The sequence below is a fragment of the Amphiprion ocellaris genome, chromosome 14 (assembly GCF_022539595.1).
Source record: "Amphiprion ocellaris isolate individual 3 ecotype Okinawa chromosome 14, ASM2253959v1, whole genome shotgun sequence".
Lineage (NCBI taxonomy): Eukaryota > Metazoa > Chordata > Actinopteri > Pomacentridae > Amphiprion > Amphiprion ocellaris.
The window spans coordinates 16,478,560-16,504,849 of NC_072779.1; the positions used below are offsets into that span (position 1 = coordinate 16,478,560).

General features: G+C 38.4%; 1 protein-coding gene across 1 annotated transcript; it reads right to left on the reverse strand.

Annotated features, from left to right (window-relative positions):
• On the reverse strand, window positions 1-26,290 carry ar (androgen receptor). Its single transcript, XM_023297283.3, has 8 exons — window positions 25,035-26,290; window positions 19,757-19,908; window positions 19,436-19,552; window positions 13,981-14,259; window positions 9,911-10,055; window positions 5,442-5,572; window positions 5,144-5,295; window positions 1-4,636 (listed from the first exon to the last, which is right to left on the reverse strand). The coding sequence occupies exons 1-8, from the start codon at window positions 26,081-26,083 to the stop codon at window positions 4,478-4,480; spliced, it is 2,184 nt and encodes a 727-aa protein (XP_023153051.2). The 5' UTR covers window positions 26,084-26,290; the 3' UTR covers window positions 1-4,477.

A 26,290-nucleotide genomic window follows, 5' to 3' on the forward strand; every position in this document is an offset into this window, starting at 1 on the left:
TTTATAGAGTCAGAATTATTTTAATTACCTTTAAAAGTTGATGCAACTTTACATCTTTGAAAAACACACATATTGGAAAAACACAGGTCACAAAAGATATAAATCATACAAGAGTTGTGTTTAGACACCCAAACAGACATTAAACTAATCTATATATACAGTTACTGTAGCATGTACAAAGAACTGTGCTAATATGCAGTACATTGGGCACATACCAGCTATTATCCATTGACAAAATACAAACACTTTAGATGACTCAATCAGATAAGTATTAAAAATTTACAGGAGCTTCTATGTGGCCCATTGATGTGCAGGTTGCACTCTCACATGTAATGCTCTCATATTCCCCCTGTGTAATGCATAATTAAACTAAAACAACATAATAACTACATTATTGAAAACCAGAGTTAATTTAAAAAATTGAATTGCTGCAACAATATAGTGCAGTCTGGAAATGTAAATGGGGTGATAAATATGTATTTCTGAATTTTCACATTTGATCAAAAGCTCTGAAAATTCTAATACTTAAAATTAGTTTACTATTTTTGCAGATGAAAAATATATACCTGTGTTTTGCCATCAGTTTTCTTTGATTTCTGTGTAGTGTTTCTATTCTTTGTTCAATGTCAGGGTAAAATGACAAGTCTCACAAGTCACATGTACTTTACACAGCGGCTTGATTTCCTTTGTCCCCGCTTTTGTTTGTGTAAGGAACATATTAAAAGACAAGTAGAAGACATGACAAATTCATTTGCGCAGATGAAGCAAGGTACTCTACACATTTCACTAAAGCTTATGAAATAATCAGTTAGAAAAAAAAAACGTGAAATTGACCGTCATAGTCAACTCATCACTGTACTGTACAACAAAATGCTCTGGCACCTTATGATAAAAGTCCTGTACATTTAACAATAATGCCACTACGAGTCAGTATACAATAAACAAGTAATTGGAGGGATATATTAATGTCCACATGTTGCTTTTTATAAAGCTAAAAGTTACACAAACAGTTAAACACATGATGCATGCATCTACAAGCTTGAAAAATAACATGGAATCATTAAAAAGTGTTGAATTTACAGACTTATAAAACATTGTTGAAAATGATTGAACATTGCAGAATAAGCCACAGGAGTCGAGTCTCTGATAAACACAGAGCAGCTGGATTGTTAGAAGTCATGATCTGCTACAGTTTATGTTCATTTACTGAAAGATGCTGTTTCAGTTAAAATTACATTCTGAGTCATGTAGACCAAGTTGTACAAAATGCCTTGTGTTTCACCATTTGGTTCATGGTTTTAAAATAAAATTTCCAGTGACAATTGTATTCAACTTCATGCATTAATACTTTCTAGCTTGAGTGTCTGGGATCAGTTATCTTCAAGGCATTCCACAGATTTTTCTTGGTTTTCATCTCTGACGGTTGGCAGGGCCAGTCAAGGACTTTCACATTCTACATCTGAGGGTCTTCCAGTTTTGAGTTGGCTTTAATTCCGTATATGTTGCCCCTTTGGAACATTACTGCCTTAATCTAATATCTCTGGCACTTGGAATCAAGTTCTCCTTTAGTATTTTCCTGTATTTGGTGCCATACTCTCTTTCTCGTATCCCTACAAGTCTCCAAGTCCCTGCTGCTGCAAGCCGCTGCTCACGGCTTGATGCTGTCAACACTGCGATTGAAGAAACTCTTCACGCAGTGCATTGCAGCTGATGATTTGATGTTAGTTTATCAATGAGTCTCGTACGTCAAGCTTGTAATTCTTCTTGTTCCTTTGATTTACCTCAGAATACTTTATGTCAGGACACTTTTTGCCAAATTCAGGCTGTCACACGGTAAATTCAAAAATCAAAGGCACTATATTTACACAGATAGTTTGGCATGCAAAAGTCGGCACAATATAACAGCTGCATTGTGATTTTGAATTTTCATGAAGCATTCACAAGGAATTTGTGGTACATTAAGACTGAACTGTAAAATCATTCTAACACTTTATTTTAATTCCTAAAAAAAAGCAAAACTGATTTTAAAGCCGTGTCGTGGATATTTTTTCTTTTGTTTTACCATCTTGACCCACGACATATCTATAAGTTAATGCTTAGAAAATGATAACATAAGTTCTACACATTTGCTGTTCATATGATGAGAAAAGGTTTTAAATAAAGAGTGCCAAGAAGCATTGGTGGGTTCTATGTGCATGATTAATTGTACTGTTTAAGGCAACATGTGTAAAAGCACTTTACAGCGGATAGACAGTGTTTTAAAAAAAATAAAAAAATTAAATGACTGTTAGCTGAAAATTTATGCTAAGATATACTTTACAACAAAAAATGAACTGTTCATCATGTGTGATATTTGATTTTAGAAGAAGACAAGAGTAAATAGTAATGATCTGGTGAAATATTATTTATGCTTGAGATGCACAATGTGAGGTTTTTGTTGTATGACTGCTTTTAACTGCTTGCAGAATCATTGTAGCAACAATCCAAAGTAGGAAGTGGGAGAGATTTTTTTGTGTGTGTGTGACAGCAGGTGTGGGCCTGTCGGTATGGATTTGTAGTTTCCCTGTTTTGTTTTTGATTCTAATGGAAAAACCAAACTTAATCATTGCAGAGTTTATATTTGATGAGTCCTGTGCAGCACTGCAACTACTGCACAATGTACTCTATTCACTTCACTAATATTCTTGGTTTAGTTTACAGCAAATGTAATGTACCATATTAAGTCAGCATAATACCCGACTATCTAATCTACACTGATTGTCATAGTAATACCTCAGATTTGGCACTAATGTAAAGTAAAATGAAAATATATCTCCCAAGTTGTTTTTAACACTCTCAATTCCACAAACAGCTGGTGTAACGCTTTGCTGTTCTTTGCTCAATTTGCACCATCAAAATGATGATGAAAATGTTTTTGAAATTATCAGTATTTTTTCTAATTACTTCACAAATGGGTAATTGCCTCTCAGTTTGGTTTTTGATTGTTCTTGTGTGGATTGTTGCTTCAGAATCTGGTATTTGAACAGAAGTCAAAAATGTCTCAGTATTAGGATATCCCATTTTGTGTTTTGCTCCTGCCACAGATCCAGTAGTGCAGCTGTATTATTTAGCACATCTGATCATGCGCAATTTATTGGCTATCTTATTTTGAAAAGGTGCATGAATCTGAGTGTGCTTGTATGTAAGGATACAAATCCTCAAAAAAACCGCATAGGCTAATAGATGATTAAATTAATGGCTAAATGGCTAAATAGCTAGTTATATTAAATCAACACATAATTTCCAAATAAAATGTGTATTTGGAGTTTCATTATGGCAAAAAACCTTCTAAAAAAATGTTCTATTTCATTTTTGTTTCTTCAAATGACCAGAAACACTGGTCCACTGTTAGCAGTGTACCTCAATATTCCACTCTTCGTAAGGCAGATGTGTATGTATGCAAGTGTGTGTCTGCCCATGCATGTATGTAATGATACAAATCCTCAAATATAGCTTTAAGGCTCATAAATCAATGAATGAATGAATAAATATATTAATTAATAAATTGAATTAATAAATGGCTAGACTGATTTAATCATAAAATGAAAGTAGCCTCAAGACAACATAATTATAATAATGTCACAGACAACACATTGTCTTTAGGCTAGCATGATATTGATGCCAAGCAATTATTGCATGGTCAGACGTGCTGTGCAATACACAATGCGGCTGTAGACTCTCCCAAACAATAATGGTACAGCCCAACCATAAGCAACAGACACAGAATTGGAGTATTAAAGCATTGTGCCATTTTTTTCATTGTTAAATATAGAAATATAACATAATTCTGCAGCGACAACCCAAATGTGAACAATGAAAAATTTAACTGAGACACCATTAGGCATTTGTTGAATAATCAAAAATACATGTATAATGTAAGCTTCATGCCTAGTATTTAATTACAAGCACTGCAAAGCATTACGCAGACTTCCACAAAACAGTTTTTGGTAAGTTTATGAAAAACAAGTATTTGTTTATTTCTGCGATCCAATTTTCATCTACTGGTATGGTTAGGGTTAAGGTTAGCTCTTGGATTTCTGATTATCATGTCAAGTATATGTATAATGAAGGTCATATGCAAAACGTCATGTTTTTAACCCTGCTACTTTTAATTGCTGTTATCACAATTTACAGGCTTTCTGTGTATGTAAAGTAGCATCTTTGCTCCATGTTAAAACAAAAAACCTCCATTCAGAAACTGCAGAGCTGTCAACAGGTGATGCCTTGCATCTCTCCAGATAAAAGCTTTAACAGTCCTGAACACACAATCTCAATTATGGCTAAAAAAAAGGGGGGGGGAACTTGAGCAATAAAATAATTATTACAGGACAGGGCTAAAAGCAATCAGATTGAAGATGTGGGGAAACAGTTCAAAGCCTTTGTTAAAGTTTATGGAGGCAGCAAAGATGAGTCATTTTTGAGTTGAAAAAAAATCCTTCTACTTGTGAAACAAGATTGGTTTAGCCAAACCTGCCAGGATCTTTGGTACATGTACAGAGATTATTTCTCCGATCATCTCTGGAAAGCTGACCTTTGTGTGGAGCGACTGAGCCTGGACAAACAGGTCAAACGTAAACTGATGGAGCTTCTTTACCGTCTGAAACAGAAGAGGTGAAAGAAATACATGATATAATTTCAGTGAAATGTACTACAAGCAGTGTTTTGACAATGACTCGGGAAACATGAGTCACAAAAACAGAAGGTATACAACCAGCTAATGCTCTTTCCTAAAACAAGTGGCCTGGCTTAGGAAACTGGAGGGTCTGAATCATAGTGAACTCGTCCATTAGGCTTTTTTTTTTACTCTGAAGTACAGTTATCAGAGTCTATTTGTACAATTGTACATGTGCTATTAAAAACACAGCATTTCCTGTTATTTAAATGCATAAGCTGCCAAGAAATATTTTAGTGTAATGTAATAACAGCTCTTTACTCTATGTTTCCAATCTGTCCAGAGGTAAAAATGCACCCTCATGTTCAGACAACTTATGCTGTATTCTGAGGTAGCTGAGGCACGGTTGTATCTTTTCCCTCTTCTAAGGGAAACTAATGTGGGCACGTCACAACAGTTTAACTTGAGATTACTAGAACCAGTGTAACTCACCATCTGGAGGGAGTCCAGGAGTCGTGTGAGCTGGTAGAACCTCTGAGAACAATTTGTTGTCATCTGACAGTTAATGAGGCGATCAAGTTCGTTGATGTAGGTGAGACGCAATTCATCAAAGTACTTCTGACTCTTCAGACCCTCAACTGGAACTGATGAAAACAGAAGAAACGGGTTTGCCTACAGGCTCAGCAGATACATTTCTGACCTTATTCTCTGTTCTGCATGTCCACTTCTGGGATTAAGGAAAGGAGTTGGCTTTTACATTTTGATGCTCAGCACACAGGACAGTACTTACTGATGCTGAAGAGGAGCAAGGCCTTCATGCAGAGGAACTCTTCCTGGGTGATCTGCAGCAGCAATAACTCCTGTGAAAGATGTCTCATCCGTATGCAGTGTTCATACATGGTGGAAATATGCATCCGATGTCTGCAGACACAAAAAGGTCAGGATGAGAGATGTGAACAAGTGGTAATGTTCAAATTGTAAGAGGTGAAGGATAAATAGCTTTACACCTCGGATATTTATTCCGTAATGAGTGACTACAGAAGAGAAAAGAAAGTCAGAGGTTAAATCCATATCTATACCACTGACTGAATTACATTACAACAATACAGATTTCTGTAATCTTTGACATCCGGAGAAAGATGTTAAAACACAAAACTCTGTTACACTAGAATTCCATCATCTATCACTGGCGTGAAACCTGAACAAAGGGTGAACAAGAGAAATTATCATCAAAGTTTAACATCTCTTCCAACGTGAAATCATTCTGCCTTTTTTATGAATCAGAAAAATGATAGTTTGTAACATATTAGTATTCTTATGCTGTGAAGATAAAGGTGGAATGAAGCACATTTTAGGAATTAGAATAGAAATGTCACCAAAATTGCAAAAATTGAAAGAAAAAGAGATGTGAAATGGAGCTTAATAGAGCTGAATGTTCTCCATCTCTATGGAAATGAATGCAGACTTCCACCAACCAGGTGAAATAGAAAACTAACACACCTAAAACTGCCAAACCGTTTGCAAAGTGTACATTTAATTAAAGAAACTGACTTTCTCGGAAATGCATTTATTCACTATTTTGCCACAAGTTAAATAAGATTAGTGTGTTACTTAACATGTGGCTATGAGCAGTCTGATAGCTTAGCTTAGCTTAGCACAGAGTAAAGACTGGAAACTGAGGATAGCAGAAGCTACTCTATCTTTGTCCAGTGGTCACAAAAACCACCTACCAGCACCTCTAAAGCTCAACAATTACCAGTATGTAGCTTTTTTCATTAATTTATATTGACAGTGTAAACATAATTCATCAGGCTATTTCCAGGTATTTTCAGTCTGTATGCTGAGCTAAGTTAATTGGCTACCCTGTATCTTATAAACCAGGGGTAGTCAACATGGTGCCCGTGGGCGCCTGGTTGCCCGCAGAGACCATGTGAGTTGCCCACCACACCTGTTCTAAATATAACACTAGTCACAATGAAATTCCATATAAAAAATTATAGTTGCTGTTCTTTTTAAATCAAAAATACTTACATTAATACAGATTTTAAATTACAATATTTATTATAATTTTTTTTTTTTTTTTTTTTAAAACAAAAATGTCTTTGGTGTAAATTAACTTTCACCTTGTCCGAGTCAAAGTTCACTGCGCATGTCAAACCACCACGTCACTGCTGAAGCGTCCGGGCGCAGACGCTTTGAGAAGCTAGATGTGGTTTTTAGCCCCAAAACACTATTTTCACGATGACTGGGAGGAAGAGTTCTTTTTCACGACAGTGAAAGATAAATGTATGTGTCCTATTTGCGGGGCGACTATTGCGTCGTCAAAGCGGCACAATGTGGAGAGATGGTAGCAGGATGCACTAGAGGAGGTAGGCAAGCTAGAGCAGGCAGTGAGATGCTCTGGGCAAAGTTCCTTTGGGAAACCTTGAGCCCTGCATTTACTTGAACACTTGAACAGTGTTGCACACCAAGAACATCACGTCATAGCTTCTTTCAGCAGTAAAATGCTTCCTGCCACACTGCAAAAATTGGTCTGAGCAACATGATAAAAGAATGTTGACTTGGCCTGCAAATGTCCTGGATATCAATCTGATCCGCATGATGTGCTGGTTAAATAAGTTTCATCCATGGAAGCTTCACTTCGTAACCTACAGGACTTAAAGGATTTGCTGCTAACATCTTGAGGCCTGTTATCACAAGACACACTCAGAGGTCTGTGGAGTCCAGGCCTTGACATGCAAGAGCTGTTTTGGCAGCAGGAGTCTGCGCAGTATTAGGCAGGTGGTTTAATGCTGTGGTTTTTGGTGTGTTTACTGCACAGATATGAGAATGGTTATTCATTAATCTTCTCCTCTAGCTCTTGGCAAGAAAACTAGTATTTCCCAAATATCATAATATTAAAATATTTCCCAAAAGGGCATTTATACCAACATCTAAGACTGTCTGTGGGACTACCTACATACAAACATATTTCTCTGATAACTGACTTTTTCTTCTGTGATAACTCCACAATAGATTTTTGCTCTCATATCGATAACCATTAAATCAGACCACAGAACTGATGTGGTCTTAATGGGATTTAATGAAGATGAGGTATTTCAGTACAGCTAAACTATTTTGTGGAAAAGCCATACAATCAGTCAATCAAACCTTCATTTAGTCTCCAATTACAATGACTGTAATGGGTTTTCTGTTTCTCCTGAGTGAATAACTTGACTTGGCAGGTGAAGGTAAGCAGCAAATTAAAAAGATGACAAACCATCCATTTACACTTTTTGCTAATTTTTCTTTCAGTTAACTCACACTATCACCTATTCTGGCCTGTATGTTCTACACTTGATCTGCCCTGATTCACCTTGAAAAAAACAGACCACTATTTTTTAATCTTTAGTTTCCTGGATTTGGATTTTGACCAGACATAAGGTTGTGGAAACCACATAAAAAGAAGGTTTGAACTCATCACTGCAGTGACATTTTGTGCTCCAAGGTAGCAGTTTTAGTAATATGTTATATTCAAAATAACCTGTACAGCTACTGGATCAGGTGACATTTCGCACGCATATTTAAAAAAAATGGAATCCTGTGATCAAATTTCAAGCAGTGCTTTTGCATTTTTGCTTAATTTTTTGTACTTGACAGTGGAAATGCAAAAAAGGAAAAACTTCTCTATTAGCAAAGTATTACAGTTACTTTGGCTGATGGAAACTAAAACAAAAATGAAGAAAAAGAACTCTATTTGAATGTCAGGACTTTTGCTTCTGCTGCTTCAGTTTTGACCACTGTGTTTCTCTTGTCTGTCAACTTTATGGAAGTGCCTTAGCAAACTGTTGGAGGGGCCTTTTAATTACACTGTCCTAATGCACTTTCTCTCAGCATTTCCATCAACCTCACTTTAAAAAGACACACACATACCAAAAAACCCCAAAAAACAAAATAAGACATTTACTGCTTACGTCCTTGAGTTGCAAATAAAATGGTATGAGTAATAAAAAAAAAAAAAAAACAGCAAACGCAATTCTCTACAGAGGGTGCATTAGTGTAAAGATAAACCAATATGTTTTTGTTCTCAAAATCAGCACACTAATGGACCTCTTTATTTATTAACTTATACAGTTTGGGTTTAGTGGACCGAACAGCAGCTACAGAGTCGGCTAACAGCTAAATTTTACGCATAATTACATGCAAATAGCTTAATTTACTTAATGTGCTTATTTCAGAATTCTGGCTTTTGTGATTAAGTGTCCAAAAGAGTAGTTGAATCAATGTTAGATGCTATTTTCGTCATATTTCCTGATGCTTGTCTGATTGGATAATTTGAACAACTACTTAGATAAAAGCTTTACTTATTCTGCACAAGTTCGCTGAGTAAAAATCTACAATTGCATAATAGGAGTCAATCAAACGTTATTTTTTGCTGTGTGTTTTTCATTGTGCTTTCATACCTATAGTATATTGTAAACTCTAAACTATATAATATAAAATAAGTTCAAAAGCAAATCCATTGTTCATTATAACCGAATGTAGTATGCAACATAGACAGCTGTCTCCCCCCAAAAAATTAAAATAAAATTCTGGCTTTTGAAAAGCCCTTTAGAATCATACAAGTCTATTCTGACATTATGAAAACTTCATACAAACATTATTTATGAGTATAAAGGTTGTTTGAACAGCTTTGTCGATTAACCACGCAAAAATAACTTATGCAAAGGAATAATGCATGTTTACAGTTGTATGGCATCTTTAAATATAATGTGTAAAAGATTATTTGCCCTATACGTCACAATAACAACAATTAAGCTGCATTATCTACTACTATATGTCTGTGACAGTAAACATTTGAAGGAACTAAATAAGAATTTGAGTATTGTAGCTATTAGTATTCCCCACTAACACTCAGGCAGACCTCGTCACTGTTGTCTGGAATATTCAGATCAGAAACAGCTTCACTCTGCAGGTCCAATTTCACAGTAACAAAAAAAACAAAACAAAAAAAACAGGAGGAAACTGCATGAACACGATAGTCCTAAAAGGCCTGCAGACATTTCTGCTTTATATTTTTTGAAATTCTGCCCATGTCTTTGAAAAGTAAAGCAAATGAGAGAAAGATGGAGAGAGAAAGAGATGAAGACAGATGAGAACACCAGCTTGCTCACGGAGGATGACCTCTAAATATAATGAAGAGTTCAGCGTGTTGGTCACCACCTAATGAAATCATCGTAGAGGAAATAATTAAATTCAAAAATTCAGAGCTGTACATACTCATTGAAGACGAGGTCTGGGGCGAAGTAAAGCATCCTGCCGTTGACATTCTTGTAGGACCTCCATCCCAAGGCGAACACCATCACCCCCATCCATGACTGCTGGATGACGGTCATCTGGTCGTCCACATGGAGATTTCTAAAACCTAAGGACAAACATTTGGAATTATAAAATATGGCACAATATTAACATGGTACATTCGGTACTAACAGAACCGTGAATTCTTACTAGAACATTGTGTAAAATCACTCAAAATCCATCAAATAATTCATTGTAAGTAGACTAGGGGAACTCACTGGCTATTCTGGAATGGTTTTAGCTATTGTCCACGATACGGCTGTTGTCCCCCCCCCCCCCCCATTTTTTTTAACCTTCTCGTTGTGTCTCTTGTTGGTTCTGCTGTGTGTGTGGGCATGGTACTCCAACTAATCACCTGAGACTCCTTCGTCAATCAAGATCCAGCAGTACATCGACCATCCACTCCCTGCAAGATCGTTCGGTTTGCCAATATAGTACTAACGCTATGGTCAAATCAGTTAAATTTTCCCTTGTCTCTACATCTGTTTACTAATCCCAGTGTCTTCCTGTGCTTCAGCTTCATCGTCTGAAGTCTAGTTTACCTTGCTTCTGCTATTAAGTCAGCCCACTTTGCTTAATACCTTCCTTGGCTTGCCACCCAAGCTCTCTATTAAATTTAGGCTCAGCCAGCCATTATTCTCTCAAGCTCTCTACCCCAGTGACATTCTAACCTTCCTATAATATTATACACTGCCTGTCCAAAAAAAGAGTTGCCACCTGGATTTAACTAAGCAAATAGGTAAGAATCTTCCATTGGATAGTTACTGCAGTGATGAGTATATTTCAGCAGGCAACAACTTATTTACCCTAGCTGATGCAGTGAAGAGCTTCTCATGACTGAAACAACCATGTTGGAAGACATATCCTGTGGTCATGGAAAAGATGTTAATCTGTTTCAGAAGGGTAAAATTACTGGCCTGCATCAAGCAAAGTAAACAACTAAGATGATGAGATGATGAGACCGTAAGATTGCTAAAACTACTAAAATCGGGTTTTGAACCATCCAATGCATCACTTAAACCCGGAAGGATAGTGGTGAACCATCGTCTTCGAGGAACAAATGTGGTCGGCCATGTGGTCTGATGAATCCAGGTTTACCCTGTTCCAAAGTGATGGGTGCATCAAGGTAAGAAGAGAGGCAGATGAAGTGATGCACTCATCATGGCTAGTGTCTACTCTACAAGCCTGTGGAGGTTAGGGTTATGATCTGGGGTTGGTTAGGTCCAGGTTCAGCAACGTTATGTGCCCAAAGAATGAAGTCAGCTGACAACCTAAGTATGCTAAAAAATACCAGGTCTTTCCATCTATGGAGTTTTTCTTCCCTGATAGCACAAGCATATTCCAAGATGACAATACCAGGATTCATGGGGCTCACATTGTGAATGAGTGGTTCAGGGAGCATGAGACGTCATTTTCACACATGAATTGGCCTCCACAGAGTCCAGACCTCAGCCCCACTGAAAGTCTTTGAGTTGTGCTGGAGAAGACTTTGCTCACTGATCCAACTCTCCCGCCATCAATGCAAGTTATTGGCAGAAAATTAATGCATCTCTGGACAGAAATAAATGCTGTGACTTTGCAGAAGCTTACTATACTACTATAGTAACTTTGTAGTAACACTGAATTAGAATGTCAAGCAAAAAACTGAAAAGAGTGAACCCCTAATTAACAGTTTTTTTGTCAAAAGAAAAAAAAGAAATCTTTTACAGCTCAATCATGGTAAAATGAAGATCATATCATGTAGATTAGTCATAAGCTCAAAACTCTCACAGAACTGGCTGCAAAGATAAATTCTAAAGACTCCAAATCACACGCAAGAAAACTCTAAGCCCTACTTATTCTCTGTAAGTCTTTTTAAGCTCAGGGCCCAATATATATGAAATAGGTTTACTTGATTTGATTTGCAGTTCAGCTAGTGGTGTCTGCAGTTTAACCAAACAGTGAAATGGTGGTTAGCCATTATGCTGCTCAATGCTAGAATCAGTTCCTTTGGAGACTTAAAAAACTACCACCATATTTAATACAAAGCTGTTTTTTCCCCACTGTTCTTACATTATGTGCCATTTTTGCGTTTTCAGGTTTAAACTTGTCTTTTTTTTTAACCTTTAAATATTTTGCTATTTTAGTTCTTTTACTCTTCCTGTGAATGTTATGTTTTTCTTGTTAAACATATCAGTGCACTTTGTAAAGCACTTTGGACTACCTTCATGTATGAAATGTGCTAAACAAATAAACTTGCTTTCCCTTTTAACTTCTGTTAGAATACACCAGTACCTCCACTGTCGAGTCTTTAATCAGCAACCTTCTGGTGACTAATTCACTTCTTTAACCCCTTTAAAAACTCAAAGCTTTCTGCTCCTGTCACATTTTTGCTCAATATAAAGTCCTGCACCTCCATGGAAACAGCACAATCATGTCTGGAAAAGCAGACATCAAAATGTGTTTTATGCAGCATGAGACAGTTATAATGCCATAATTCCCAAAAAGAAAAAAAATTGACTGAATTTCTTTGATTGTTGACTTTACAAAAAATGCAAAAGAAAAAAAAATGGAATCAGTTTGTAAAGTGTTTTTCCAAGTGCCTACAAGTGTCACTGGAAAAATAGTCACTGTACATACTACAGATATTTTACTACTTACAATTTTATTTTCTCGCCATACTTGTCTCCTGTTTGCTTGTTGTAAACACAGCCTGCAGTTAAGACAAGATCAGCCAAAAAAACCAAAAATCATCCAACAATTCTTTCTGCTCTTCTGACAATTATTAACCACCAAGAGTTTTGTGGTTCAAGGAGCTCCATGTTCAGAAACCACTGTAACATGACGTCAGACTGAGCTCAGATGCCGTGCTAGAAGGACAATACGGCAAAGTTCTTACAGTTACTTTCAAGTCTGCATGGGGTTTAGCTGTAAAATTGTAAACAACAAATGTCTGGTCCACATACTTCAGAGTCCTCATAGTTACCAGTATGTCATATATTAGTATCTTGCTGTGCTGCATAATTATTAAGACATCAAATCAAGCTTTTTTTTCTCCAGTCATTTCCCTGCTGGTAGGACGAGAAGGGTGATATTCTGTAACTGGAGAAATTTTCTATTTAGAATTTTCGAGAAATCATCAGGCTGTACTGCTGCAACCCGTCCAGTTAGCGTTTCCAAGTTTATGAGCACAGTGGCACTTCTGTTCTCATGCCACATTTTTCCTATCAGACAAAAGTGAAAAGAAAAACCACAGGTCGCACCTCCAAAATGTAAGAGAGCCGTTTCACTGCACTGTGCTACAGGTCTGAAAGCGCGTATGAGATGGAATCATATTATTTTAAAAAAAATTCAGACTTCTAACAGTATTTGAAGCTGCTGCCTTTTTGCATCCGCTGTAATTATTATTTTTTTTTTATCTTAACAACTGATCAAATTCTTGCACAAATATGATGTAGGCCTGTTGGTGACAAAGCAGCAGAAATTATCGCCTCACTCTGCAGTACCTTAGAGCTCTACAGAGTACTTTGCATTCTTTAGCTCACAGTTTGGGTTTGATTTACTCTCATTGCTCTCATCAATACTGCTGTCACACAATAGGCGGCTGTTTTAGGTGGAGAAGCTCACATAAATCCACAGTGCAGACTAGTTCAGACTAACTAATGAGCAAAGTTACCCAAAAAAAGCCAGACATTTCCCTCAGGAGTTGGTAGAGAGCAAAACAGAGAAAAAAGGAGACGGGTAAACATATACAACCTTAAAAGAATGCAAATGCTGCTCAGTGTTTGCTGAATGCGTAAATAAGCAGCAAACAAGTCCACCAACCTAAAGGTGATAATATGCAACTGTACAATTTGTTTCTGCTGCCACCAGCTGGTCACAAAGTTAGTTCGTGCATATTTAAAAGTTGAAACATTTGTTATTTCTTTCATTGTGAAATTCTAAATCTGTCTATTCTGAACAAAAAAAAAGTGTCTTTATATCAAAGATCACTTCTTTAACCAGTGTCCTACCTGGCAATCCTTTGGCCCATTTGACCACTTTGACCAGTTGTCTCTCTCCCAGCTCGTTGAGGCTGGTGAGCAGCGTAGCGGCCGAGTCTGGTTGTCCACAGTCGTGTCCTGCATTCACCACCTCAGGCTCAATGGACTCCAGGATGTTGAGGAAGACCAGCTGGGAGTTGAAACTCAGACCCGATTTTGGAGAGATGTTTGGGATGACGTCTGCTTGCTCTTGCACAGGCTGATCCTCTTCTGGGTTCTTGTGTTGTCCAATCTTCTTTAGCTTTCGTGCTGCAAACAATAGCAAGGAGTTTAAAACCTGTCATCAGTTCCAGCAATGATAATTAGTGTTCGTGCTAAAGCGTCAAACAAACATTTCAAGAGTTGTTTTTGATCATGAGGCCAACGGCTTTTGCAATGAAACAAAGGGACATTCAGATAAGACTTTTGGACACTGAATAAAGTGAAGCAACAGTCAAAAGCCTGATATTTAGATGATTTTTTTAAACCGATGAATCCAAAGATTTGTGTCTGTAGCAATCCAACATTATGGATTTTTCTTCCATAATGTGAGATACAGACTGAAAAGATTTAAAAAATACGTAAATCTTGGTATATATGAATTATGGACAGCTGAATAAATCAACAAATTACATCTCTCCAGGTCACCATTGCTAAATCAGACAATCAGAACACATACATATTAACTCTCCTGTCCTCGGAACATCAGGAGAAACTATCAGCAGAACCTACTGTGCTGAGAATTAATGCAATTCTACTTTCCAAATCGTCTGTTAGCAATGTCTCATACTGCAACTGTGGATTTTAAGTAACCTTTTTAAGGGCAATATCAATTTTACTCAACAATACTCAATAGAGATCTACTAATAGCTTTGAAGATATTGAATCATATTCCATTTGAAAGAAAACGCCCTGAGCAGATGAGCCTCATCTGATAGAAAAGGCCTATCGTCATCATCTGTAAGTCCTTACTGGTAATGTGAAAGCTTAAATTATTTTTTCCCCCTTTTTCTTATGGCTCTGCAGGTTTCTAAATGCAATAATACAACTCGGTAAATCGGGCATATTTGCTTTACATTTGTGTTTGTTCAAGCACGTACGTAAGAATTCAGAGACGAAAAAGCAAAAGCAACAAATAATGTATGTTAAAAAAAAAAAGCTCACATATTGAGCACTGACAAAGCTGCAATTTCTTCTCCCTAAAATGCTAAAAATCCTGCAGCAGCTGCTTCATATGGCAGCCTGCACTTACACAGTAAACTGAAGCACGATCCGTGATCTGCTAAAGCAGACCACCATGTCGAGTAATCAGTACTACAATCATAATGGAATGATGATATTCTGCTAAACAGCTGCCAAATACATTTGGCTCTTTAACAGACAGGTCATTCACTACACTCAATCACCGACTGTTTTCTTCCACAACTAACAGAGTTGCGAACAGTCAGCTCAGCCTGTTATTTCAGACTGACACCTGTGCTGGAGTGAGTGACGGCAGAATACCAGTGGTGACCATTTGGCAAGAGCATTGAAGAACAGACAGTTCTTTTAAAGTGCAACAAATATCTTTAACCTAATAATGCAATCTAAATCAAAATACAATTAATCGCTTGCAGTTTTCGAAAGAAAAACTACGAGAACTGAAATATGAGGCAACATACGAATCATTTAGTCCATTTTTATCAGTGTTGACTGACAGTGAAAAGGAACTGTTAATTGTCGAGCAATTGCCTCTTGCAGCTTCTGTGTCGAGGGTGTCTCATTAAAACTGAAGCCTCGCTCTTCAGTTCAGTTTGATAAATATTGACTCGCCAGTTTTAGACACGACTTAAGTCTCTCGCAAAAGTAGCAGGGTTGAAAGAAAACTGCAGATTATATAAGATAATTTCTAAGTCTCATATTTCCATTCCTGATCCGATAACAAACATTTTGTGCAAAAATGATTAATTAAAAAATCTTCCCTGGGATTCTCGACTGTGTAACAGGCAGGTATCTGATCTTTATAGAGTGCAGTGTAAATAGGTAGGGTTGAACTAACCTTAAGATCTCCAAACTTGAGTTGAAGCCAATATAAATAGAGACGCCCAAAAGGTGGATTCAAGCGAAAGTCTTTGTTATGCTCACAGATTTAGCTCAGGAGGCAATTAATTAGTCAACACGTTGTCAACTGTCAGCATGAAGAATTACCATAGGTTGGCCATGTTCCTGAGCATAGGTGCTACTTTCTGTTTCCCGCTAAAACTGACCTCCAGTGAATAAGCTGCAGACTTATCCATTACAAGCCCATTTTCCCTCAAATCAAATTGCACATGTGGAATTTATCGCCCATTCTCTGCTCAGTGGGCTCACATTTTTCGGTTCACTTGCTTCTGTGCCTGCTACCAGCCTCATTGTCATTATAATCACCGTCTTTATCATATCTGTCTTTTTAGGCTGCTTGATTGCATAAAAAAATAACACAAAGGTCAGTTTAACACCTTCTCTTTCTCTGGAAATGCCTTTGTGTAAATGAGAGATTTTTCAGATCCCACTTTACTCTCACTTTGGTGTCCAGGTTGTAGATGTCATTACATCATTATTTCACCAATGTAAATTGTGTTTCTGGAAGGGTAGGCTGGAGCAGTGTGACACAAAGAGAAGGAAGCACGAGAGATCTGATAAAAATCACCTGTCACTTGCAACCTCCCATTAGTAAGTAACAGGCAAAATCCAGAGAAACACTCACAAAGGGAGGGCAATTCTGAACAAATCTGTGAGAAGTAATCAACAACGTAGTAGCTCTTTGCGTTAGAGCTCCCTATAAATAGATAGGTAATAAACAGGGCTAAACTTCCGTAATAATATGGCGATAAAAGTTATTAGAAGATTTTGCTCTCAAATGAATCTGGTTACATCAAGGTGGCATCCTGATTCTAATAATTGATGGTGTCAAAACTGCACATGCGGTAGTTTTAGGGAAATGTCCATATTTCAAGAGTGGATGCAAACCATTATTATTTCTTCTTAATTAGTGGCTGAATGCTTTAAGTCACTCAATTTAGGCTCAACATCACAGGCCAGAACATGTACTTGGCAACACACGGATAGTTTCTCTGTCAAAATGACAACTAAGCGCTTGAAAATGCAAAACATGCTGTTGCTTTAACCCACTAATGCATGTATTATCTTGTCAACTACTGCAGTCTTTTGTACAGTATGTATTGGTTTCTTTTACTGTATGTGTTTTTGTGTGAGGAATTAGTTATATCTGAAGTTTAACAGCATTCCTTCACAGAGTAATATCAGCTTTATGTTTTTGGTAATTAAAATATGACACAAATATTGCCTAATGACTAAAAGGGTATCACTGTTTTATTAACCAACTAATAACTGTAAAAAGATTCTCTCTGAGCTATTGACTGATCATTGGACAAAATAAGATGTTTCTTGGACTCTAGTATACAGTATAAGAGGCAGATTTGACTGCTTCTAGCATTTAGACCATAGACTGTATGTAAAAGATGAATGTAGCAACATTTGTTTGTACCGTTGTGAAGCCTGAAGTTTGCCGCTGGACAGTTGCCTTTTTGTTCTTTTCAAACTGAACTTGACAAGCGAGCAGTGGACTGATGTGATGGCAACTCCTATCTGATTTTACGATCACACATTGCACTTTAGAAGCCCACAGAACAAGTTTGAGGAGTTTCTGGAGAAAAGACAGCTTTGGCAGCTATTACAGAACGATGTTTGTCATATAATTAATTTTTGAAACAACCATCTGAGAGTTCTGCCCTGCAATTAAGGTAACTAGCATCACCTGTTTATATATCAGACCTGCTCAGCCCTTGAGCTAACGCCCACAGTATAATTATCCCCTGGCATGCAGCTGCAAAGAAAAACTTCCTTGAAAGAAATTTCAATAGGGCATGAAACGAACACCCTGACTGCATGGGAATTGTTTTCTTTATTAAGTGCTACACCAAACCTGGCAGTGGACTTTGACGGGACAGTCCTGCAACTGCTGCACTGTCTTAGTTGCGTTAAGGAACTCTAAGACAGTTATTAACTTAAGTTAAATTCTCAATTGCTAGGTGTGAAATGGCAGCCAGGTCCAAGGAATCTTATTGCAATAAAAGCTTTTTAGTATGATGTGATTTTCAGTATGATGCGAAATGTATTTTCAGTGTAGCACAAGAAGCAGAGAGAGCAGATGTGCAGTGAGCGTCCTCCAGGTTGTTGTATAATGAAACTTCTATCATGGTTTGGAAAAGTAAATTCCGTGCTCTGCTTCTATTTTTGTGTGTAATTAACATTCCAGAAATAATACGGAATTCAAATGATAAAAATCAAACCAAAGACCACTAATAAGAACTGAGCTTCAGTCTTGAAAAGAAGCCTAACACAACGACATTTAAAGATTTTATTGCTTCTCTTCAGCTCTTCCGAACTACAAGGAGTGAAATAGAAAACAGATGTAATTGATATGAGTTGTGATCACCATATAATTTAATTACATTTGAAAGCTAAATGAATCACAATCTTATTAGTCAAATTACAACTCTCCCTTTCTTTGAGGACTTTACGACTGGATTTTCAAGTAGTTTGAATGAAAAAAAAACTCTAGGATAATAAGACGAAATGTATAATTTTCCTGCTTCCACTTCAATAAATTATTGCCACAAATTTCCCAGTGAAATGCCGGGAGTGAATTACATGTCTATGATGAGAACATAAGTGAAAGGATCTTTTAAGCCACAACTAGAAAAGGTGTGCCTTTTTACTACAATCACAGCATTAGATCACATTTTCCCTCCATGGGTTTGTCAGTGAGTGGTGGCAAAATTACCAGCATGTCTGCTGCTTTAATTCACATGTCTCATGTCAGCTTTGTGCTTCCAGTACAATTTTCACCGTTAACAGAATGAGAAAATGGAAGAGAGTGAAAATTGAACACAAGACTAAAATTAGTCCACTACATGTCAATCTTTACAGCCTAATATGACGAACAGGTCTGGGTGACAGTAAGGAGAAGTGAATGGAAGAGGTCTAAATTGCATGGCAGCTCAGTCAGGGGCTTGATTATCAGTAACATCCCCTATTGTGATGATGCTGCAATTGAAGAGAGCTAAGATGTGCAGTGTAGAGAGAATAAAGTACTTGGTCTTGGGAAACCATTAATAATTTCACTTTTAGGACTTTACTTTCTCTGTAGTGTGCTTTGTTCATTTAATGTGTAGTGCACAGTATTTACTATAGTCCATACTGAGTGTCTGTATATATATTTATATAGATATATACTAAAAGCACTTTATATTTCCTACATCTGAAGTGACATGTGACTGATGCTATCGTGTATATATAATAAAACAGTTAGTGGTTAGAACTGCTGTCATAAATGTAAGCATCATATTAATAAATACTAATAATTTCTGTCAATAACAGATTTTAGTACATAAATCCATCCCACCTCCGAGAGTCATTCCAGCTTCGAAGCACTTCTTCAGCCGGCATGAGGGGCAATTCTTCCTCCTTAACTTATCAATAGTGCAGTCATTTTTGCTTGCACACAGGTATTTCTGTTTGCCTGAAACATTGAAATCACAGGTAACTGAAAAAGTAAAATAGTGTACACATCACTCCAACTGAGAGCTGAAGGTAATCGGTTACCTTGGCATCATTAAAAGCAGAAAGAGGGTAACAGGATGTGAAACTATCGCTAACAGGGCAAAGGGTAAGATGCTTATAGAAACGGACAGCAGAATCCTGAGCTGGACCTCTTTGGTTTTACCTTCTGCAGCTCTTTTGAAGAAAACCTTGCAGCTCCCACAGGTGAGCGCTCCGTAATGGCAGCCAGATGCCTCGTCTGAACAGATCAGGCATGTCCTCTGCGGAGGAAAGAAGAACTCCATGGGGAACACATGCTCTCTGCCGGCTTCGAACCTGCCGACAGACATATGAGACGTGACTTACATGAAGCATTTAACAGCTACCACATGCTTGTGTAATAGAAACTAGCAGGTGATCTGTTGGCGACTTACATTTGCTTTAGCGTTGACATGCCACAACACAGCATTTTTATATTCATGACTATTTTCATTAGATATTTTCCCCTGTTTTCAACATTTTGTATTCAATTTAAGGTTATTGTCTTGGAAGACTAAAAGCAAAATTGGGACGACTACACCTTGAACTCACACATCACAGCAAGACCTCATGCGCTTACAAACTGTCCCACCAACAAAGTGGCTACTACTCATTCTCCAGAGCCGTACTAAAGTCTCTGTGTGGCTTATTTAAGGAGGGCAGAGTGTGATGACTTGATGATGGTGTGGGAAAGACCGAAGCGCCGGCTCTGAGGCTAGGAGGTGGAGGGGGGCTGGGGGCTGGGGTGGGGTAGGCTGGCTTTAGCTGCAGCCTTGAACACAGAGAGATTGGAGAAGACTCAGACATAACGCTGCCTCAGTGACGTGCAACTTAAGATATCAAGGTTCGGACTAAAAGAGACAAGGATGAAGCTGAAGTGAAGAATGTCGACTGTTTCCAGAGCAATTTCTTCTCTTTTTTGCCATTTTATTTCAATTCAAGTAGCTTTATTCATTTATTTATTTTTTAAAAAAAGGACACTAGCTGTTTCATTTTAGGCAAGACTTCTGGTATTCACAGTTTTGAATTCAATCAGACTTAGAAATTTCCGTCTAAAGTCCAGTCAGGCTGTGAGACATGAGAAGACAGCTTAAACAATAAGAACTGTGGTGATAAAAAAGCAACAGAAAAATCTTATGCAGCCCAGGATCTGTGGACAATAAAGGTGAAAATCGCACATGCCAAGATCCTCATGCCAGTACTCTGAGAGCACACAACAAAGGCAACTGCTAATAACCTCCACTGTAACAGACACAGTAACACTGTAACCCCCTTTACTGCTGCAGCTTCTCACCAGGTGTAAACGCACTGTAATAGGGCCGTTATCTCTACTGATGCAAACACTCGAAAATAACATTGTTAGACATGTCTACAGGCCTTGATGGCAAAACAAAGGTGATAACCATGTTATTTTTAACAAGCCAAGTTGCCTTAGATGAAGCCTGAGATAGAGCACAGTTTGTGATTCTTTGTATAAAAGTGTAGAGTGTCTTAAGAAAAGATAAGATAAACTTTATTGATCCCGCAGTGGTTGAAGACAGAGGTATAAGGGCAGTAAAAGAATATCTTAAAGACACAGTGCAAAAAAATGCAGAGAACATTATATACACAAGATGACATTTTTCAAGAACACTATATAGAAGAGGTTGGGGTCCTAACAGTTATTGCAGATAAGTCAGTGGAATGTGTATGTTAAAAAAAAGTGCAGCAGTAAATGAGGTAGAGCAGTGAAGTTCAAATGTGGCATTGTACAGCGCAGTCTGGCTGATGTACTGTATCTTTCAGCTTTTGGGCTCCATCAACAATAAAAAAAATAACTTTTTTGATGAGAGGATGCAACACACTGCAATGACATCCACCTATCTTTAGAAGATGTTGAAAAATGAAGTCATTAATTAATCAGGACATCTTAATAAAATCCAGATCACTTGTTCAACAGATCAGACAACAGAAAACAGCAAAGGATGAAAAAATACATTCAAACATGCTAGATTTAGAGTTACAAACTCAAAATAAATTCTCACTTTGATTGTGTGTTGTTATTAGTTCCATCCCCAGTTACACGGTCATGATAACAGCTTGCCAAGAGTGGTATTTTAGTGTGGAGCATTTAAGATGAAACCATCCTGTGATCTTGAAGTTCCTCCATTTACAAGCAAGCAACTATAAGTCTCTGTTCAAATTTAGTTGTACATAGATAATGTCTGACTACATATAGTTTTTTTTATGTTACTTAAAGAATTGATTCTCAGTCAGAGTTTGAAAATACAGACATTCATTCTTACTTTTCAGCTTTTTTGACATACTGGCTTGAATACTAATGATTCAGTGGTACAGTAGCTGATTTGTCTAAAGAGTTTTGATAAAAGGTGTGATCCTGTTCGTGTTTCTCACATCCTTCGAGTGTATATTTTTTAACAGGATTTATTTTATTGCAGAAAATAGAAATACGTGACTTGGACAAGACAAAAGTACAGAAACAATTATGTCCACTGACTCTATACACATGAGTTTTTTTCCCCTTTACATTTACATGACATTGCTACTAAACCATCTCATTCAATTAATTGAATTACACAAAAAATAGAACTGAGTCATCTACTGTTCTATGCCTATAGAGTCAAGTAAAATCTTATTCAAGCCCTTGTCCATTCCCAAATACTGTTTGATTCATGCAGTAGATTATTAGGACTACACCCACCTCTGCGTGTTTAGTGGGCTGTGGTGCATCCACAACATTTTCTATGAAGCTGCATGAGCCGATTCCATGTTTGCTGGCCAGATGCATTTCATTGGCCTGCTTTTTATTAATTTTATTTTTTGCACAAAGCTGCTTCAGCTTGTTTCAGGTTGTCTGATTTAAATATATCTCTGTCATGCTGTGTATACAGTGTTGTATGTTTGAACTACACAGTTCAGTAAACATCTGCTTTCACTCACTCACTGTGAGGTCATTGCATGCACTTTCTCCTTGACATAGATGGTCGAGGATGATGCATTTTTGGTCTGATTGCAGATGGATCCCATGTCTGTAAGTGTGCCAGCATATGTTTTTACATGTTTCTCGCTATGATTCCCTTTGGTTCCACTGCATTCTGCATAGCAATGTCCAGAGCCACTTTTCGATCTGCTCTTTTGCACAGTCCTTGTAAAATTCTTCAAATCCGGTCGGTTGCTAAAGATAAACACCATCCCTGGCTAATGTTAAACTACGTTAAATGTTTTCTAACTATGGGGAACAGAAAATTGCTCTGGTAACATGTTTTGGCCTTAAGGCATAGCAGGATTAATGTGGACAGACCAGTTTTGCAGACCCATCTGCCTTTATTTCCAGAGTTTAACAGTTTTGCTGTGGATCCTCAGTCAGAGTTAACTGCCACACAAGGTCAAAAACATGTGGAAAACGCCCATGTTTTCTCAGATCTATTGTGCCGTAAACTACACAGGTCTCCAACAAGCTTTCATCAAGTGAACACTTGACTGTATGTATCCACCTACTGAGCTGATTTTTTTTTTTTCCCTGTAAGTGACACGGAGTCACAGATTCTTTCAGTTTAGGCTGAACTCAGGAGCAGTAACAACATAGCTCAGTAACAGGAACCAGTCCAGCCAAGGTCAGCTTGTTGTAAATTAGCTGCAGATCATTCCTGCATTTGCTAAACAAAGACTCAGTGTGTTTACAGTGGGTTGTGTTGTTGATTTCTTTTAATTTTTTTCCATTGTGTCTATTTTTTTTTTTTAAATCTCCAAACGAGTCCCATTCATTTCTCCTTCAAATATCTGCTTGTCTTTATAGCAGGATAAAGCTGCACCCATCATGTACAGTGATGGGTATTAGTGATCAGCCATCACTAAATGGAAAAAAGAAAAAGCAAAATAAAACAGCTGTATTATGTGTAAATCCACATGATTACTCAACTAAGAAATAAAAATCCAGGTACATCTACATGCTGACCAAAACCCAATTTTTGGAACAGGCTTCTGGACCTGAGGAATGTCTTGGAGGCGTACTATTGACCCAGTAATCTAAACTGCACACAATACGAGCTTGTTGAACTCAGTCTGAGGTCAGGCTGGAGGCATCTGTCACCGATCAGTTGTTTCGGTGTTTTCTAGTTGCTCCCTTCAGTCAAAATATTCAATAAAGGCAAAGTACCATAAAAGCACCACGACTTTACAGTACATACACAGTTATGCAGGGTCTGAGTGTACTGAACCCTAACAGCCGGAGACGCCGGTGTCAGGCAGTGCTCTCAATCATTCACTTCAGTAATCTCACAGGTAGTTACAGAAAAGCTTCGCCTGATGTACACATGATAACCACGGCTGTCAGTCAACATGCTCACTCCGTGTCCCTCGTACTCCTCACGGCTGGACACAAGTTAAAATGTGTGGAGTCATTGTAAGGTACCAAACACACATAAAAAAAAAACTAGAAAATCATTCATAAAATTAGCACATAACAAAATAAACCTGTCACAGGAACCATCAACACTCAAGAAAGAAAAATCAAGCAGCATTTCTTTGCTGTAGGTTCATTCCATCTTGAAATCAAAACTGGTTATTATTAGAGGACAACAACATTTCTTCCACCGTAGGTTTTTCATTCATTGCATTCAGAGATAGTTTAGAACACAACTGCATCACACTTTATCTATTTAAAACATCATGGTCATATTCTAAATATTTCTTATGTTTGCTGCTGGTGGCTAAACAAACAAAATGGAAGCCTAAGCCAACAAAAAGATTTAAAAGTTTATATAGCAGAACTAAACTAACATGTATTGTTATTTTTAATAATCTTGACATTCATAAATCATTAAAGGATTTGAAATAAAAAAAATAACTGCATCTAAAATGCCAAAGATATGAATCAGCCAAATGCATTCCTACATCTTTTGAAAATGCGCTTAAACCTCTGGTTCATTAAAGTTTATAAAGTAGCCCTGTAAAGACTTTAAATACAAATTTTCTCCTGCATGCTGGGAAAATGTGATATTTTGGAGTGATCCCTTCAGTTTGCCATTTGGGTATTAACTGGGAAAAAAATAAATGTTATGGTAAATACAATGACTACCTCCAGTGTCACTAAAAAATAATCAAGAGGACAAACAGCTTTCTGCAATACAGAAACAATGTGCATGTAAAGATTTAATGCATGTGTGGTTGTGATGATGTTTGGCTGCATTTTGTTGTTAGATTTGCTTATTGGATTGTCAGTTTCTCTACATGTGGCCAGAAATAACTCTTTGGGAGACAGAATCCCCACACTCATGTCTGGGGTCACACTAAGGTCAAGCTGTGCTCAGGTTGTAATTTATTTTTTTTCAAACAAACTCACTAGTTTTTGGCTCCTTAGGTATCATTTCACATTTCTGATGGTGATGTGAGATAAATGTAGTTGCTATCCTGTTAGAACTCACCTGGTATCTTTGTAGGCGACATCCAGCCACTCACCCACTGCACTTTTCATGTAGTTGGAGTTGGGATAGGGCGGCCTCAGCATCCCGCCTGGGTACCACTGCTCAGGACGCACGACGCTGCGTTCATATGGATTACATACGAACGTGGTGTTGGCACCTGAGCCGTGCGCATTCACATACTGCCTGGAACCCCAGAACTGTGAGTTGTTGACGGGGTAATTGTTGCCCCACAACGGCCCTGCGGATTCCCCTTCCTCGCACTTGACTTTGACGCCGTAGGGTTCAAGCTGGTAACCGCCGCACTTGTTCTCCGCGGCATCCCCGAAGTCTGCCGCTTCGTCGGGCGGGTTGTAGGCTTGGCACGGCCTCTCCGCAGCCGCATGGGCGAAGTGTGCCAAGTTGTCTGGCGCGTTCGGGGCATAAGGGCAAGAGGCAGCAACAGCAGCGCGCGTTGTGTCCAGATGATGCGTCTCTTTTGAAGTTATGTCATCAGCCTCGCACAGTGGGAAGTTTTGCGCAGATGTCCGAGTGGAGGTGATGTGGTGGAAAGGCGCAACGGTCTCGGAACTTTTGAACATTTTCACCTGCTGCCTCTGGCCGTGCAGGGGTCGCTCGTCTCGGTCGGGACACGTGAACTCAGGCTGGACTATGGGGCAGCTCAGTGGCGCCGCTTCCACCCCGAATAAATACTCCCCGCGCATTTGGTCAGCGGCGGCGCACGGCTGGAGAGCGGGATCCACGTCGCTGGTGTCACCGGACTCCATGGCCAGACCCAGCGACACGGTCACGGCTTTGCAAAGCTCCCTGGCTGTCTCTGAGATTGTGGCGCAGGCAGAATAGGAGCGACTGTCGCCCACACGGCAGTCTGCGCTCAGCAACTCCTCCTGAGGGGCAGCAGCTGTCTGACAGCGCTGTTTCTCCATGTCACAGGTTTGCGGATCAGCGCGTCCGGATCCGTAAATGACCGCATTATCCGCCAGCCCCTCGGCACCGCTTCCAGTTGGGTTTTTGGAGAAATAAACGTGACTTTCCTCAGTTTTTAGTGCCATAGTGGGAGCGCTCACACCGTCGCCTGTCTTTATTTTCTTAGCCCCTGGGCAAATTTTGCTACAGGATAACCCTCGGTCAGGTTGGCTCTTTCCCCAGAAAGTGTTTACTTGGACAGGAGACCGGACTTTGCACGACTACAGCGTCCTCTGGTCCCAGTAATTGTTAGCTACTGCTCAGCCCAACTGTCACGTAATGAAAAAAAAAGC